This window comes from Syngnathoides biaculeatus, chromosome 14, assembly GCF_019802595.1.
Source record: "Syngnathoides biaculeatus isolate LvHL_M chromosome 14, ASM1980259v1, whole genome shotgun sequence".
In the NCBI taxonomy this organism is placed as follows: domain Eukaryota; kingdom Metazoa; phylum Chordata; class Actinopteri; order Syngnathiformes; family Syngnathidae; genus Syngnathoides; species Syngnathoides biaculeatus.
In genome coordinates this window covers 17,277,632-17,295,391 of record NC_084653.1, presented here as the reverse complement: position 1 = coordinate 17,295,391, position 17,760 = coordinate 17,277,632, and the positions used below count along the sequence as shown (strand labels likewise).

The following is a 17,760-nucleotide window of genomic DNA, read 5'->3' as shown; positions in this document are numbered from 1 at the left end:
GGACACTGGTATCTAACTTTGTTTGGACAAAGACATGTTACATATCAATTTACTTATGAATCATGACAGTTGGATGAAAGGACCACTTGTACATCCAGTGGAAAATTGGTGAGTACACAATCTTAATGGTTTTGAAATATTATGTGAATGCTACTGTATGTGAAGGCCATGTGTGCTAGATAAATGCTATGGGCTATGTCCAAAGGTTATCAAAAATGCGAGCGTATTTTCTGAGTACGACATACATGACCAATGGTTTATTTATATCTGGAATATAAAATGCAAAAAAAAAAGGGAGTTCCCTAAAGTGATTACACTTGTATATCCATCCATCCATTTTCTTAGCTGCACAAGGGTCGCAGGGGTGCTGGAGCCTATCACAGCTGTCAACGGGTAGGAGGGATGTTACAGACACGCAGACGTAGGGAGAACATGCAAACTCCACACACAGAGCTCCAGGATTGAACAGCCACCGTGCCGCCTCAAAGTTATGTTGTTGCTTTTACAGTACCAGCACAAGAGGCTATAACTAAACGGCTAATAACCAGATGCGTGCAAATTTCCCTGCTGATGAACGAGCCTCAACTGTGACAGCCACAGCTTTATCCTGTCAGGTTGTCCCCATTGGGAGGTTAAAGAAGGACAAATTTGAGTGTGTTTTCTCACTTTTGTAGCACAACACATTGACATTTTGGCTTAGCTAGAACGAACGGTCTGTAATGCTAAGCACTGATGACGTCAGGGGCGGGGTCAAAGGTGTTTATTCCGGCTTTGCCTGTCAAAGCTGGCACATATCCAGATTTTACTTGGATTTCAAAAATTTTCTTTTTCAATTTTTTTTTTCAATTAATGTCCAAGATATATGTCGTAATAATATTACTTCACATTGGAGGGTTTATTGTACATATGAATTTTGGGGAGAGCCTTTCTTTAAGTGGCACAGGAGAATAGAAACATTGAAAATACACAATATGAACCATACGGACTACAGTGGTCAGACAACCACTATGAAAAACTGTCTACATTTTTAAGAAAAAAATGAATATTTACACTCATTATATACTATATGAGTATTTTGGAACCTTTAGCATTCAAATGTTTTGTAATGACAAGAGTCTATTAGCCGAATTATTTGATGTTTCCTGTGGAACAGTGGTGGGAGTGTTAAGATATTTTTGAACACTGTAATAAACGTATGGTAGTTTTTTTTTATAGCACCAATGATGTCTCCTTATGGTATAATGAGGTATGACACCGGACTAAAGAATTATAGCGCTTATCTTGATGCTCCAGCTGAAGGAGAGTTCAGGTTGACTGTGTGCCATCTTGTATCATTAACTTGTACTTATGCAAGTGAATAGTTAAAGAACATATTCATTGGTTCATAAATGTTTTTAAGGTCATTTGTATTAATTTCTCTTCCTATGGTGTTTAGCGGAGCTGCTTCCGATTTGTATTCATTTGAGAGGACGAAGTCTATAATGCCTAATTTCATGTTCTTGAGCATTTTTTGTGTTTTGTTACGATGAACATGTCACGTTAGTTGGTGTGATTAGGGTCGATATGTTTTCACTCGGATACATGCACTTGTATTTAATCTCAATGCATTTTCTTCCCCCTGTCTAATTACTATCATACTTCTTTAGAAATTGACAGTTGTGGTGTCGTCACAGCTTTTTGGTGCTACAGGCCATTAAGCTTTTTTTTTTTTCTTCTTCTCCTTGCATTTGGTTATTATCAACATGTCCGCCCAATTTCATGTTGATCTGTGAAACTGCTGAGCAGGCAGATTTTCTTTTTGCTAACCAGCAATATCCAAATACAGTCATGTGAACTGCCATACTACTACTGAGGGAGAAAAAAAATTCTAATTCCCACCCAAACAAAGTCTTAAGCCACTCTTTAAGTCTTTTCGCCTGGATATCTTGAAAGAGAAGGAATTCTGTGGGAATAGGGAATGTGCAAGTCTGTGAAGTCGGGAACGTCTACAACACAATACGATAGCGTACATAAAATACACAACAGAGACTATAGACTCGTCGATACTGAAGGTCTTTTATTTAAGACACCTCTTGCATTACAAACAGTACTGTCAATTTATATTTTCATGGAGTGATTTTTTTTTTCCTTTTCCTGATTCAATGAAACATCACAGTATGTATAAAGAAAGAAATCACAGAAAACAATTGGACAACACAAGGAAGATATAAAACATCTTACAAACAGCACAATGATACTTTTTTTTTTTTTACTTTTTTCAATTGGATACTTAGATTCTGACTGAAATTAAATGTTATCTACATAGGACTATGCTTGTGGCCTTTTGCAATGAACAGTTTGCAGAATTTTACATTTAAAAGTCTGGTAAGGAAATGGACACCAAGTTTTGTTCTTCAGGCGAGTCTGAACTTTGTACCAAAACCTGGTCACTGCCAACAAAAATTGCCCTTTCTACTAGATCGCTCACCCAAATGTCTCCCCCGCACACCTCTACACCTCCCCCCCAAAAAAGACTCAGGATGATAACCCTCCTGCTATGTTGTGAGTCAAATTGGCGCATTTAATTTAAATCACTGCCGTAGATGTTTAATCAACTGGAATCCAATCATTTAATCTCACTGGCATCCATTTGTCAAGCACGTTTTTCAATTTGCACGTGACACCCAGCATGCTGTTTCAGGTTTGTAAACCACTGGAAGGATTAACAGATTCTTGTAGATGCTGGCGTTGTACAACTTTAGATTTGAAATCAGCACAGCCTTTCATTAGGAGATAAAGATATGGAAGTCAATACTTCCTTGTGAGTGATAGAAATGGTAACATGCTGGAAATTCGGCAACTTTAGGCACCTGCTTCACGGAACAGATTGTGTATATGTGATATAGTAGGATTACGTGTCAGAGTAGATGGTGGGAAGTGTTTTGCACTGGTGAGAAAAGATAAAGTCGATGAATGGCATGTAAAAGAGCTACTGGTGTTCAACTGCACCCCTGGAGTCAGTATCACTTGCAGTGCGTTTCTTAGCTGAATACCTATAAATACATTTGTATCGCTTGAAGCCCTTTCTCAGCTTTGTTTTAGTCTGAGGTGTCACAAAAGCTAAAGATATTAGCGTCAAAGAAACTGTTCTGCTCGATCCTTCTTTTCATTTGGTCAGAAACTGTTTTTTGGTAAATCCAATTCATGTTCTACTGCTGATAACTAAAAAAACAGGAACCGATAGAAAAACATTTGTTTCTGGTGAGAAAGTCTACTTTCTTGTGGTAGGTCTGGCGTGTATACTGCACAGAATACTGTGGACCTTGAAAGAAGTCAAAATGCTGTAAAATAGCTGGCAGTTTGATGAAGTCAGGGAAAGAGTGAGAGATTTTTGGGCATGACATGATAGTTTCTGACACTCATATAACGTTTACATGTGGCCCAAGTCAAATTTGCCCAAGAACATTATTTCTGTTTCTGAGAAATGAACATAACAGGAGGGTTCAATTACTGTAAAATGGCACACACAAAACATATGTTGAGGCACCCCAGTTATAAAAATGCCGATCTTGCATATTAAGACCACATTTGAGGACAGCCAAGGTCAACACAGGCCGGTTTCAGACCTCCTACCTTACAAGAACTGTTACCAAACATAGTTATACACTTTTTCCAGCCACACCCCGAACCTGTGGACTTCAGTCTTGTGCAAAAACAATCAAAACGTCTGATGAGACATTTGGTGTAGTGACCAATGTCAATCACTTAAAGTGCTGGCGTAACAACAATCACATATGTGGGGGGGAGAAAAGCCCACCTTGGAGAACTGCAACGAATCACAAAGGTTGTGGTTATAATAACAAATAAGTAGAAATGACAATTACAGTAGGAAACATTGGTAAAAATATCCAGATGTTTTTTTGTCACCTGATGCAAAAATAGCTGTAAGGAATGCTTCAAGACACATCAGCGGATTTCCCTCTCTCCTTCCTTGCACACCACACATATGAACCTGGACTTTGGTAACTGAGACCTATTGAAGTGGCTGCATAGCTTGTTTTTTGTTTCTGTTTTGTTTTGTCCCTGGCAAAATACAACACTGCTGTTTTGTCAAAACCACCACCTGCATTACCTGAATAAATAGTTATGTGCATAAACCTTTGACCACATAAAAAAAAAGGAGATATCCCATTGTTGCTGTGGTTTGGTTGACTTTAAAAAATAAAAAAAAATCCCAACCTGTATAAACTAAGAACAATGGCTAAAAGATCCTTGAAGCACCAATGACATCACTGCAACGTTGAACATATTAACCCTCCTGTTAAATTATGCCAAGCAGCATACATTTTCATCAGAATTTATGTTGGTGGTAAACAAAATATGTATATAAAAAACAATTAACAAAAATTATACAAGACTTGCAGAATTTTATCAGATTTTTTTTCTCTTGACTTTCAAAAGATTTTCTAATTATAAATAAGGTGATTTTAAAAAAGGGGATAAAGGAAAACAAGGTTAAAACTTTGTAGGAATTTTCATCTACATTAATTTTTTTTTTTTTTTTATTAGGATTGAAATAAGTCCGTCAAATGAGTTGTACCCAAATCTTTTAAGTCCTTTTTTTTATAAAAGCACATTTCAACAGGAGAGTTAAAGATCTCCACTGTTTGGAGAACAATCATCTTTTAATGCCGTTCATCAAAAAATGTAAGGCTGCTGTCTCATAGTTAAAAAAAAAAAAAACATTAAAAAAAGGCAACCGCCCTGTTCTTTTGCAGCTCAAATTGTCCCCACCCAAAAAAAAATGTAAGATTTTCAAATCAGTTTTCTTGTGTCCATACATTCAGCAAGTCAAATCTTTGTCGGACCATAAGAGGAGGGGTAAGACAAACCTCTTCCTCATCTAAAGCGCAATTTTGGATTACAACTCAACTCTCACCTCTACTCATTGCTATTGCTTCAATCGCAAGCTTTTACACACAACTGGCTACGTGTGAAGAGGTTAGTAATTCTATAGCGGCCTGCAGGATGGAAATAGCAAAATAGAGGGATTACAGTGCCAAAATAGGCCCGTTTGGAACCTCTAACCTTCTGTTTGGGTTGTTTCATGGGTCAATAAACCCTGCCTCATGTTTAAGCATAAGAGAAAATTCAGAAAAATATTGAAATTGAAAAACGAAAACCCATTTATCTGCATTTTTTTTCAATTTTTTTTTTTAGGGGTCAGTTTGAGCCACAATAAAACAGCAGAGCTAAACTCAAGCAGCCCGCTTCGGTTCTGTTTGGAGGATATTCAAAAATTGGGTTGAAGTTAAAAAAAAAAAAAAAAAAAACAGCTCAAAATCAACCCATATTTGGGACCGGTCATGCTGATCTGTTAACATTTTTTTTGTGGTTAAATGTGGCGAGTCACAATGACCCATGAACTTTTTTTAGTGTACCAAAGAGACAACCACAACAGGAGGATTAAAAAAATAAAAAAACCTCTGCCTAATCTACAGTTTAGATTAGTTCACTGCTCTTGACTTGTTGCTAAAGGTTCAGTCGCAAGCTCTTGCCCTTGACTGGCTACATGTGAAGACGTTATTAACGCTGCAGTAGACTGTAGCTGATACATATTTGCTATGTGTGGCTATACCAAGCTAGATTGATATAATAATGTGTCTGTGTGAAAGGCAACTAGACAGCATTGGTAGGCGAAGGGCTGTTGTCTGTCTCTACCTTCTGCTCGGGCGAGCAGCAGAGGAACAGACGGTGGCCGAGACGCTTGAAGGCAAAGTAGAAGTACATGACGTGGCCCGCCGTCACGAACGACACCGAGATGATGACCAGCAAGCCGAAAGCCTCGGGGTTGGGCGCCAGGATCACCATGATGAAGTGCAGCAAATCCAAGAGGTAGTTCATGGAGTTCTGGACGCCGTTGATCACACCTCGCTCTGATTCGATCACATTCTCCTGGATGAGTTGAGTCACCGTGAGGTCAAAGGACCACAGGCCTGGACAGGAAGAAAGCGTCACGGATCAAAACTCAGGATCGCGTCAGTTTATGATGACGTTACATCTCACGTAGGGAAAATTACATTATTACTTGCATCAAGGGTTGAAGGTTCTTGGACTGATTTGCAGTACACTCACCAGCTATGGGTGTAAACTGTCGTTACGCCACGTGGTTCAAATGCCAAGTCTCATTTATTGTTCTCAAGTGGCACGATTGGCTCGCATAAAAGGATCTGGTCTCTTCTGAATGTAGCTATCGAGTATGTACTGGCTATCAGTCAACGCGAGTCCAGATCAAATACACTGATACCTTGATCTGAGTTTAACTTATTCTGTGAGCAAGCTTTTAATTTATTCATATATCAAATTTTAGTTTTCACAAGGTAGGTACTAGAATGTGTGTCTCGACAGTGAGAAAAGACCACCAGTTCCCAGAGTGAATGAGGAACGCTTTGCAAAAAAAAAAAAAAAAATTCTGATGTTCAACTCGAGCATATGATGAGTGTGCGTTGCTTACAGAATAGTCTGTGAATGACTATTACTTACCGACCCTCGCAGCAATGACGCCAGCAAACAGCAAACTGACGGAGATGTAGGACGTCGGGCCGGGTAGCTCCTCAGGCGGCGCGCTGGTGGCAGTAATGTTACTACCAGTAAGGGCAGTCAAGAGCTTATCAGCCTCAGGCAGACTGTAGGGATAAGCGTTCTGGAAAGGCGAAACACTAAGATCAAAGGGGCTCCCAGGAGCAAAGACTGAGAAGACACACAGCATGAGGCTCGAGAGCTGCGCCACGCCTGAAATGAAGCCAGTACGGACTAGGCCGCACTTCTTCCGGACCCAGGTGAAGGCGACTGTGCCGCAGATACCAGACACGGCCGAAGCCCCCATAAGGAGGCTGACAAGTGAGCCGCTGAGACCCTGCATGTAGGCGTATCCTGTGGTGATGCAGTCGAATCCTAGCACGGTCATGTAGAGGAAAGCCAGGGACATGCCAGCGAAGAAAATGCTCTGATTATAGTACGCCTTCCAGCCAGCCTTCAGGGTGCGCAGGGGTTCGGTCACTTGGCTGCAGCAGCTACGCTTTTTAGGGGGCTCAGTCTTGACCGCCACTGAGACTGCATTCATTAGGGGTTCAGAGGACTCTTCGGGACTTTGGCCTGTCTCGGATTCTGCAAAACAGAATTGGAGATTATCAACTACTCTTAGACCAAATATACTATTGAATTCAGTGATCTCGGAAGGGGTGTTTTTGAACGTACATTATCATGTTCAGCATGACTTGGGCAAGTTTTTTGAAGCATATATGGAAAAAAAGTCTGGGTCTTGTCGACTATGCTATTTTCATTTCGAGCAGGTAGCTAAAATGCTCCTGTGCTGCTGACCGAAATGACCATGGAATCGGGAAGTGCTCTCAAGAACTAGCTTTAGCGGTAGCCACAATTTTGCTCACTCCAGTCAGATGACACATTGACATTTGAAGGTTTGATGAAGAAATGTCTCTTCAATCTAGGCTTACATTTTGTTTTGGAGAAGGATGATTATGTGGTCATATTGCCGTATCTGAATTGAAGACAAACTCTGTGAGTTGACTAATGGGTCATAGTTGTGTAATTTCAATGATGACAGTTTTGTGTCTCGGACCCCTATCTTCCTGACCTGGAGAATAGTTTTGCTACCTGATGGTGACTTCCCTATTTTGGTCTTCCAAGGCCCTGAGTCGCCACGACTGATCAGTCTTGCAGATCTCTCTGACAGTGAGCTAGCCCCTTTAGATGATCACAATTTTTAGCTTCTTTAATGTATTGTTACAGGCTTAGACACAGGTCGGCTGGACCCTATTTTGGCAAATTCCTCCAGTAGTTCCCCGTGAAAAGTTAGAGTGGGGCTTGTGTCGACCTGGCCCCAACAACAATTCCTCCAATCAGCCACAAATTAGGGCGATGCATCTATCATAATTGGCCATTGGAAAAACTGTTTAAGACCCATCTGCTAAATTGGACAGGTAGCCAATCATTCAGATTCGAAACAGATATTATACTCCGACGAACTTCAACTAGAGACTTCGTCGAGTTAGCTGTTGGTGTACAAACATTTAGTATGGATACCTTTCATGGGGCTAAGTTGTTTGAGCTCCTGTTCATTCCGATCCTTCTGCCCAGCTTTGACAGCCAGCGCCGGCGTCTTCTGGTAGACTTTCCACAGCACCATGTACTCCAGACACATGGAGAACAGGTTCCAGCCCGAGATGAAGCCACAGCCGATGAAGTGCGAGCCGAAGGTCATTATCTGGCCCACCAACATGGGGGCCAGGATGTTGGTCAGCTGATCGATAATCCGCACGGTGGCGTTCATATCTGGTGTGTGAGTGAAAGATTTATGGTAGTTGGCTTCAAGGAATTACAGGTGCATTACAAGAACGAGGAGTCCTGACATAAAATGTAAAACCGCAGAATGAGTCCAAACAGAGGGTCAAAGTCCCACCTTGATATGATAAAAGATCACGTGAAATCCATATTTACAAATGATAAGCGCGAACACTGACCTGCTAACTTGCTGCTGTCCTGACCTGCCACAACCACCACCCAGTCCCTCTGGATGGTGATGGACATTGCAGTACTGGCAAGGTTGGCGATGTTGGCAATGCTGATTACCAGAATGTAGCAGACGGTCTGTAAAAATAGCAGGGTGTGGTATTTGTATCAGTGGGAAAGTTGAGCCATGTTCCCTTTGTATACGTACATCCATCCATTGATTTTATATAGCACGTCGGGCGAAAGGTGGGGTACACCGGTCAATCACAGGGTTCATACAGACAACGAGAACATGCACAAAGTACACAGAAAGGCCAGAGTCCAGATTAAAATCCCTCACCTCAGGACTGTGAGGCAGATATGCTAACTACTTGGCCACCATGATATCAATTTATATGGCGCGCTTAAAATCAGTTGTACCTTCTGGCTGTTTCGTGACAAGTGGGAGAATTTTTGTGACTGGGGGTAGCAGATGTGAGCGTGTCGATCCAGTTGAGCATGAAAGTGCAGCATTTCACGTTTCAGTTTCACCGATCAACACAGAATTTGGCGGGCATGACCATCATAACTGGACAAACGAGAAAGTCCAAAAAACGCGTGTCTGAAGTTGAAAACGGAGTCAGTCATTTTGGGTGGAAGCAGACATTCTGGATGAATTTCATAGGTTGTAATTACACATTCTGTATTACATTGTGCCTTTTATATCATTAATTTGGTTAAAATTTTGTCTTGAATTTCTTCACTGGTCAATATTGAATTTTGTAAAACTATTTTTAAGCGCTACGTGCAAAGCAAAGTTAAAATACACCAAGTACAGGCTGAGCTCAAATGAATGCGATTCCAAAATTACTCTCACACGGTTGAACGCATCAAGAAACTAACATTGAAATAATGCCTACGACAATAACACCTTGTTTAAGAGCAATAAACAAAATACTGTATGTTTCATACTCTCTGTACATCATGTACAAAGATCCAGCACAGCTGCTGCTGTCAGGTCAGAATAGCAACAACAAAAATGCATCAAGATGCCTGACCACATTTCACTGTCATATGACCGGCCTTGAAAAACCTGTTGACGTGCGCAGCCCTTCAATAAGACCCTCAAGAATAGTTCCACGAGTGTAAACACGCTTCTGCCTCTGGCAACGCTGTTGATGTTGTGTTTCTGCTATTGTTGCTTTGAGCAAAATTTGCATCGGTCTGTACGAGAACATGTGTTTTTATGATTTTATATGTTTGTAAATTATTATGGCTATATTTTTAGTCAGCGAATACAATAACATGAACTTTATAAATCAGGTTACAGTCAACTGTTTCATGTCAACCTTCAGTTAGAGCTTTTTAAAGGGTCAAAAGTTACACAGACGTGGAAGTGTTCATATCAGTTCTTGAATATCATCTACTAGGTCAGGTCGTTGTACAAGAGCTAAAGTGGTTAAAAAAAAAAGGCTTTGAGCGAGCTCATGCAGCTAGAATCTGAGCGTCTTACCAGCAGCCATCCGTTGTAGATCTCCACTAGCTGCTGTTTGAAACTGAAAACCACCATGAGGAGAATGCCGCACACGATGACGCAACTGTTCTGGATGACCAGAGACATCTGGGCCACTGCGGATGAGCAAAAACGGGTATTAGAGACAGACATGACCAAACACAACAGCTTGCCTGTCTGACCATGTTTATTCTGGTGGGCCCAAGGAGCTCTTTTCAATGAGTTTCCTGCACCCTGATCCATTCTGCTACCTTTTGTCTTTGCTAAATGTGCTTGACAAAAATTGTTTTATATCCAAAACCGATAGCACCCTCAATGGACTGTTCTACTAATATAGTAGGAATCACTTGGTAAATTAGTATTTAATGCATGAAGGTTATTGTTTATATTTTTTTCAACATTTGAAAATTCTCAAAGAGCTTTCTGACACCGGGGCGCACATTTCGCAACAGAATGCCTTTATGAGTCTTGAGGTTTCATCGTAACCTAAATAGATCCAACAAACCCTGTGGTAGCTACAGGAAGCAAAAAAAAAAGCAGCCCCTGAACATAATTGAGCCAATTTCTTTGCGTATGTCTATACCGTCTGTAGATATCAGTAGTTTTCAAACTGGGAGGGCATCTTTTTAATAACCTCTAGGTGGCAGTGGCAAATTGGAATGAAAGTGTTCAGGATTGTTCACAACCTCTAGATGGCGGCATATATTTGTAAAATGTTGAATTCCCCCCCCCCACCTATTTATGTATCTATGTAAAATGTGCACTATTGATTTTTTTACCATTTCTTTGGGGGGTGCATGATAAATGATAAATTATAGTAACAAGTACTTGTTTTTTTAAGCATTCATTGTACTTCATTTGTCAAATAAATGAAAAGCATGTGAGAACTTGGAATGTTTCCTCTCTTGCAGTGAGAATCTCATCTAATTTTAAGATGGTTGTCGCAATGATATGTCAAATGTCTTATTCAGTTTTAACCTGACTTCCGACATAATTGACTTTCTCAACAGTCAACATATACCGAACCGAAACGAAAACCATGACTACAAAACAATTTCAGGTGAACCAAACTTTGGACTCTGTGAACCGATCCACCCCTGGTGTACACAACGGTAGGCCTATACACAAACAATCTAATCCAAGAACTTGCCTCACCTTTGAGTCTCGGGTTCCTGTCCACCCAATCACCAATGATGGCCCCCAGCAGCAGCACGGAGCCAGCCACCACCAGACCATACACGGCCGTGAGCAGCAGGCTGTTGCCGTACAGTTCCACCAAGAACACGGCCACGGCAAAGTTCCACATCCGGTCGCCCTGTGAGTTGAAACATAAGATAAGAATGTCATTGTTTATCTTTTCTTTTTTTCTCTGATGGGTGTCCATTTTACACAGATTTTCAGTATTCATGCCCTGGCCCTATGGAAGTAAATATGTGTCACCAGGATTTGAAATAAAAAATGCCACTGAAAATTTTATGTAGTAAAATTCACATTATTCCCGCGACCCTCATAAGTGGCTAAGAAAATGGATGGATGGATTCACATTATTTCTAAGGGATCAGATTTTCAATAGCTGTATTTCAGTTTAACTTTTCAATCTTGAGAAAATTGCCATGTAAAAAAATTCAACCTTCAAAATTCAAACGCAATATTTTCAGTCTCAGTGTTAAGACCTGAAGTAACCCTGCCTTCTTAACACAGAAATTAGACAGTGAATTTCAGGCAGTGAATTGTACCCAGTTGAATCTCAGTAGACTGAAAATATTGCCTTTGAATTTTGAAGGTTGAATTTTTTTACATGGCAAATTTCTTAACATTGAAGTTAAACTGAAATATAGCTATTGAAAATGTGATCACTTTGAAATAACAATGTGGATTTTACAACATAAAATGTTCAGTGGCATTTTTAATTAAAATCCTGGTGGCACATATTTTCTTCCATACGGCCTGATCCCCCGTGAATGGCGGCAGTTCACTATAAATACATTATTAGCCCTTATAATAACACATGCACAACAAATGCATTCTTTTTAAAATCAGAAATCTATAAAAACATGTATTTGAACATTTCTTATAAGATAGGGATTGTGAAGAAAACATGTTTCCAATCATCTCAATGTCGTTAAAAGTGTAGACAATTTGCATTTTTTCATATTTTCACAGGAAACAAAGTTGACCTGCATGGTTTGCTTTAACCTAACCATAAAATCATGTAGGGGCTGGATCTGCTCCCCCGGCCCACGAGTTTGACACCATTACTGGAACACTTTGAATAAACAGGTTCACTTACCCAAGTTGACAGTGCATGTCCCACATAGATAAGGAGTTTTGCCGAGGTGAAGAACTCTTGAACGGATTCTGCGAGGCGGAGAGAGAGAGAAAAATACACTTAGGGAATTCGCTAAAAGATACGGGGATAAAAAAAAAAAAAACAACAACAATCGGATGACCACTGACACCGACCACAGCATGTTTTCTTGACTCGTGCGTTTTCCATGTTGAAAAAGATTTTTTTTGCAGATAAACGCAAAAACCTTTATTTGTCTTTTTTCACCCGATTTTAATGAGCTTGGCAACAATAAGGCCACCGCACAACAGTGCAAAAAGACAAGGAAAAAATGCACGCGACGGCTCTCTCTCGGTCCCGTTTTTCTCCTCTCCAAACTTAGCTATCACTGTAGCTGAAGTCGGAAAGAAATGCCTCGATGTGTGGCCGAGCGACGTCGAAAACAGCAGAAAGCAGCTCGCTTTTTGTGTTTGTCGTCTCCCGAACGTCACTGTGCAGCCTGAGCGCCTGCCTCCCCTCTGCTGCTGTGTTTACGTTCTGCTCGGATTTAAGGCTTCCCCACCCCCACCCTCCGCCTTCTTACACCTTTGAATGACGTGACCCAACCATGACGACGCTACTCGACTCCTGCACGCGCGCACACACACACTCACACAAAAGCGGCGTCTGCATCTCGCACAAATTTTATGTACATATTGGAAGATTTTAATAATCCATGCCATGAAAAAAAAACACATGCGAACCTTAACCAGTGTGTCTTGTCCACAACCAGGCTGAATAATACATTGGGTCTTTGTTATGGGTCAATGACGTATATAAATCAATTCGACTTGGATCATAACGGTGCGTATCTCCTGCCGATATCTAAAAAGCCCTAGGAGGGTAGCCACAGATTTAAAAAAAAAAAAAAAAAAAAAAAAAACAACAACAAGAACAAAGGATTTCATTGTTATTTCAGTGTTATGAATGCACGGACCTGGACATGTTTCTGTAGTCTTGCGGTGGTGAACTGCACAGCCCTGCTTATGTGATATGCTTATTTGTTTGAGATCATCCTAAAAAAAGGGAGGGGGGCTTTTATTCAACAAGGAGTATATCTACGAAGAAGGTGAAATTTGAAATCTAAATCTGAATTAGAGAACTGCCAACGATCCAGGCTCAGCGTGGTCTAGCACGAAAACTATAGAATGCCTCTGTAATTTCAAGAGCAGCAGAAAAGTCATTCTAAGTGTTTTTATATCATATGTTTAATTTGAATAAGGCTCTTAATACATTTTTAATCGATTTGATACAAGAGCGTTTCGTAGAGCATTCAGGCACTGAGCGATAAACTTGTACATTTTGACAGATGTTGAGGATGTGGAGCAAGCTTTCCGCTCGGTAAGAGTAATTTAGGTGTCGTGGGTGTGGCAACATATGTGGTGGTTTTCTTAAATCCTGTGTGAAAGAACTGAGACCTGTATTGCACTCCATTTTTAGCCTTTTTTTTCCCAGCAAGAGCAGGTAGCAACAGTCTGGATGGAGCGAAGCGTCGGTAGTCCCTTGCCCCAAATTCTGTTGCCAATTTCTTTGCCGCTTATCCTCACGAGGGTCGCGGGGAGTGCTGGAGCCTATCCTAGCTGTCAACGGGTAGGAAGCGGGGTACACCCTGAGCTGGTTGCCAGCCAATCGCAGGGCACATGGAGACAAACAGCCACACTCACGATCACACCTAGGAGCAATTTTAGAGTGTCCAATAAATGTTGCATGTTTTTGGGACGTGGGTGGAAACCGGAGTGCCCAGAGAAAACCCAGGCAGGCAAGGGGAGAACATGCAAACGCAAGACAAGTGGGGCCGGGCTTTTAATGCAATTCAACCTTTTCAATGATTTTAGAGTCATTTGAAGTGAGCAATAATCTGGTGGAGTGGATTCTGGATTTTTTTTTTTTTTTATTAATGGGACCCATAGAACGAGGGCAAATGGGATTCCATTTGACCAGGTTTGCTCCTGAACTGGCCGCCCACAAGGATGGGGGCTCTCCCTCATTTTTTCACTCGCAATGCAAATTTGTGCCAAATTAAATGCAAAAACAGAAGCGTTTTTTAGGATGTAGATGACTGTCATTATACGTCTGCTCCAGGGCAATGGGACTAGCATGAGTTGATCATCGATGACTTTATTTGATGGTGCGAGGGCTCTTATCTCCAATTGAACATATTGAAGACAAAAGATACGATCAGCGATTTCAGCCAGAACCCCGTACAGCCCCCCCCCCAACGCACACACACAAAACATCACTTCTATTCAGTGGAAAAAGTGCAACCACCATATAAATATCTTGGGACAATTGCTGACTCAAAGCTGAATTTGGAAGTAAACTGTGAGGGGCATGTGCAAAAAGGGGAACCGGCATTTGCAAGATGACGAAAACCTGCTTATCCTGCTTTTTTACGAAATCAATTCTATCGTTTTCTCTTATGTCATGCTTTGAAGCTTTATTCTGGAAGAACTGAAATTCCTGCAGCCAAATCGATCACTGGTGTCAAGTCCAAGACCTGGGGGGCAGATCAGGCCCACCACGTGATTTTATGTGGCCAATGAAGCCAAATCATGTGTGTCTTCCATGATTCTTGTTAAAGATGATCAAAATTCAAAATTGTCATATAAAAGACAATGTTGGGATATTTTTTGTGTTATCAAATAAAACCCATTACCCTTGATTCAATTCCAAAACTAGTTCATAAATTTTGTGTGTAGTTGATTGACGAGTCATACTGCAGCAGAGTCCAGGATCCCTGTACACCAGACAGTTAATGCCGGTAACTAGCTCCCGATAATTAGCTGTACTCAAGCAGAGATTATCGAAATAAACGAGGCAAAGCAATGAAATGGGTAAATTGTGATTTTTACCAGGAACGGAATGACACCTTTGGGAGTTATGGTGAGTTTTCAGGCACATTGGAATCAGCATATGAAAACTGGACAGGATGACTTGCATCATCACAAAATGCTAATTATTTTGATTATTAGACCAATTCATGAATCATACGTGGTGGGCAGACACAAATCTGATTTAAAAGCATATAGGAATGGATTTTCTACAACACAGGAAGGCATTGATATAGGGTGGTGTTTATTCAGAGATAAGGTGCTGAATCATCACTATTAATTATATACAGGATTTGACTGATAAAAAGTCAAATAAGTCTTTCAGCAGGATATTGAGTAATTGCTATTTATTCAAATACAAGCTGTTTGGCTCCAAACCCAAATCCAAATATTTGGGGTTTTACATTAAAAAGTGTGATCATACATTGTAATATGACATGGGGAAAAAGTTTTAAAAATGTTGAATTTTTAAAATGGTCTGTTTAAAATGTATTTTTATTTCAAAAAAATTATTAATGCTTAACTTTTATTTTTCAGTTTTTAATTTTAATTATTAAATTAAATGCAATGATTTTTAAATATAATTATATTAAATTATTATTATTTTTTAAACTTTTGTATTATTTTTTATTCTAAACTTTAATTTTCCATTTATTTGACTTTTATATCATAACTGGGGCGGCACGTTGAGCAGCTGGTAAAGCGGTGGCCTCACAGTTCTGAGATCCCGAGTTCAATCCCGGGCCCGCCTGTGTGGAGTTTGCACGTTCTCCCCGTGCCTGCGTGGGTCTTCTCCGGGCACTCTGGTTTCCTCCCACATCCCAAAAACATGCAACATTTATTGGAGACTCTAAATTGCCCGTAGGTGTGATTGTGAGTGCGGCTGTTTGTCTCCATGTGCCCTGCGATTGGCTGGCAACCAGCTCAGGGTGTACCCCGCGTCCTGCCCGTTCACAGCTGGGATAGGCTCCAGCACTCCCAGCGACCCTTGTGAGGATAAGCGACTAAGAAAATGGATGGATGGATGATTTCTCTAGAAAGTTCTTTCTACTAGAAATTCTCCTGCTACCTTGCATGCTGTTTGCCTAACTGGCTTCTGCCAGTTCTGGGTTCAAATGCAATGCTGACTGTGTTGAGAGTTCTGGAGTTCTTCCCATGACTAAGTTTTCTCCGGGTATTCCGGTTTCCAGCCACATCCCAAAAACATGCATGGTAGTTTAAATGAAGACCAAATTGCCCGTAGGTGTGAATGTGAGTGCAAATGATTGAATGAATAATTGGTTCATTACAGCTAGAATGAACCGAAATGAGTTGAATTCGTTTACTTTGCCCACTCGTGAGCAGAATATTCTGGTAAAGGACTCGGCTAACACTTGACCCAGCTTGTCTGACGAGTGGCCTGGGGCGAGTCAGCAGTCCATCATGGCTCACATTGTGTAGCTGTCAAAAACACAGCGACACCTACCTAACCCAAATGTAAAGAAGGATTAAGTGCTTGCTTGGAGGGGAGGGTGTCAAATCCCCACCACAGAAGATGATCAGCACCCGAGTGACCAAAATGCTGCACACTACTTTTTTTTTTGTTGCTCTTTTGAAACGTAAGCACGTTACTTACGGCCTTGGCACGTGCGCGGCAGTGGATGCAGCCAGAGAACAATAAACATTAAAAGGTCATCGTTGCCTCTGTTTTTATTTGTGAATGTCTTGCCCGGCTTCCAAGAAGCGACATGGTAAACATTCAAAAGCTGTTTGGGATCAATATATCGTATACAGCCCGTTGCGTAAACCCCAAACAGCTGTTTTTGTGCTCAAGTGCAGTAATTATGTCCCGTAGATGAATGCATATAATTATATACACATTTATTTGGAAAACTAGAGAATTGTATTTCTGCTACTGAAAAGCTTTATAATTCTTTGAAAAGTTAAGTTGATTAAGAAATGTAGTACTGTAGGTACAATTGTAAAATGTCTGCAAGGATTTAAGATTTTTTTTTTTTACTGCGGAATAATTAAAAAAAAAAGTGTACATTTTTGGAATGCAAGTCTTCCTGACAAGTCCTTGAATGCGCTCTTTGGCTTGAAGTTGGATTTTTTTTTTTTTTTTTGGTTGACAAATGTGGAAGGATTAGGTACAAATTTGAATTTTTCTGCATTTCAGAATTTTGTTGTGTTAAAAGTGAAGTTTGGGAAATGTGGAAAAGAGCCAAATGTGTTTTAATTGTCGTTTAAATTGGTTGATAAGTGTTTAAGTGTGAAGGATTAGTTTAAAATATTGAAAGTTTTTGCATTGATACGGGCAAATTGGTGTGGAAAAGGGTTTGTTTTTGTGGAATTTGGTTGAGGGTGGAAAAATGTTTCCAAGAATGTCCGAAATTGGCTGAACCATTTTAAGTTGCAATAGTTTGAATCAGTTAATGTAGGAAAGTATTTGAACATTTCTGTAGTAATTAATAAATTTTGTAGTAAAAGGTGGCACGGTGGCGCAGCTGTAGAGTGTTGGCCTAACAGTTCTGAGGACAGGGGTTCAAATCCCAGCCCTGCCTATGTGGACTTTGCATGTTCTCCCCGTGCCTGCGTGGGTTTTTCCCGGGCACCCACGTCCC

General features: G+C 40.6%; 1 protein-coding gene across 1 annotated transcript; it reads right to left on the bottom strand.

Moving 5' to 3' along the window:
- Positions 1-2,036: 2,036 nt before the first annotated feature.
- On the bottom strand, positions 2,037-12,795 carry slc40a1 (solute carrier family 40 member 1). The gene is made up of 8 exons (XM_061841930.1): positions 12,464-12,795; positions 12,291-12,358; positions 11,156-11,315; positions 10,001-10,116; positions 8,520-8,646; positions 8,083-8,331; positions 6,523-7,146; positions 2,037-5,975 (listed from the first exon to the last, which is right to left on the bottom strand). Exons 1-8 carry the CDS (start codon positions 12,495-12,497, stop codon positions 5,659-5,661), a joined length of 1,695 nt encoding a protein of 564 aa, XP_061697914.1. The 5' UTR covers positions 12,498-12,795; the 3' UTR covers positions 2,037-5,658.
- Between the last annotated feature and the right edge of the window lie 4,965 nt (positions 12,796-17,760).

Coding starts and splice junctions, on each gene's coding strand:
- slc40a1 (XM_061841930.1), bottom strand. CDS start 12,497: ATGGAAAACGCACGAGTCAAGAAAACATGCTGTG. Junction 7,147..8,082: donor ACAACTTAGCCCCATGAAAG/GTATCCATACTA, acceptor TCTGTTTTGCAG/AATCCGAGACAGGCCAAAGT. Junction 5,976..6,522: donor CGTCATTGCTGCGAGGGTCG/GTAAGTAATAGT, acceptor CTTCCTGTCCAG/GCCTGTGGTCCTTTGACCTC.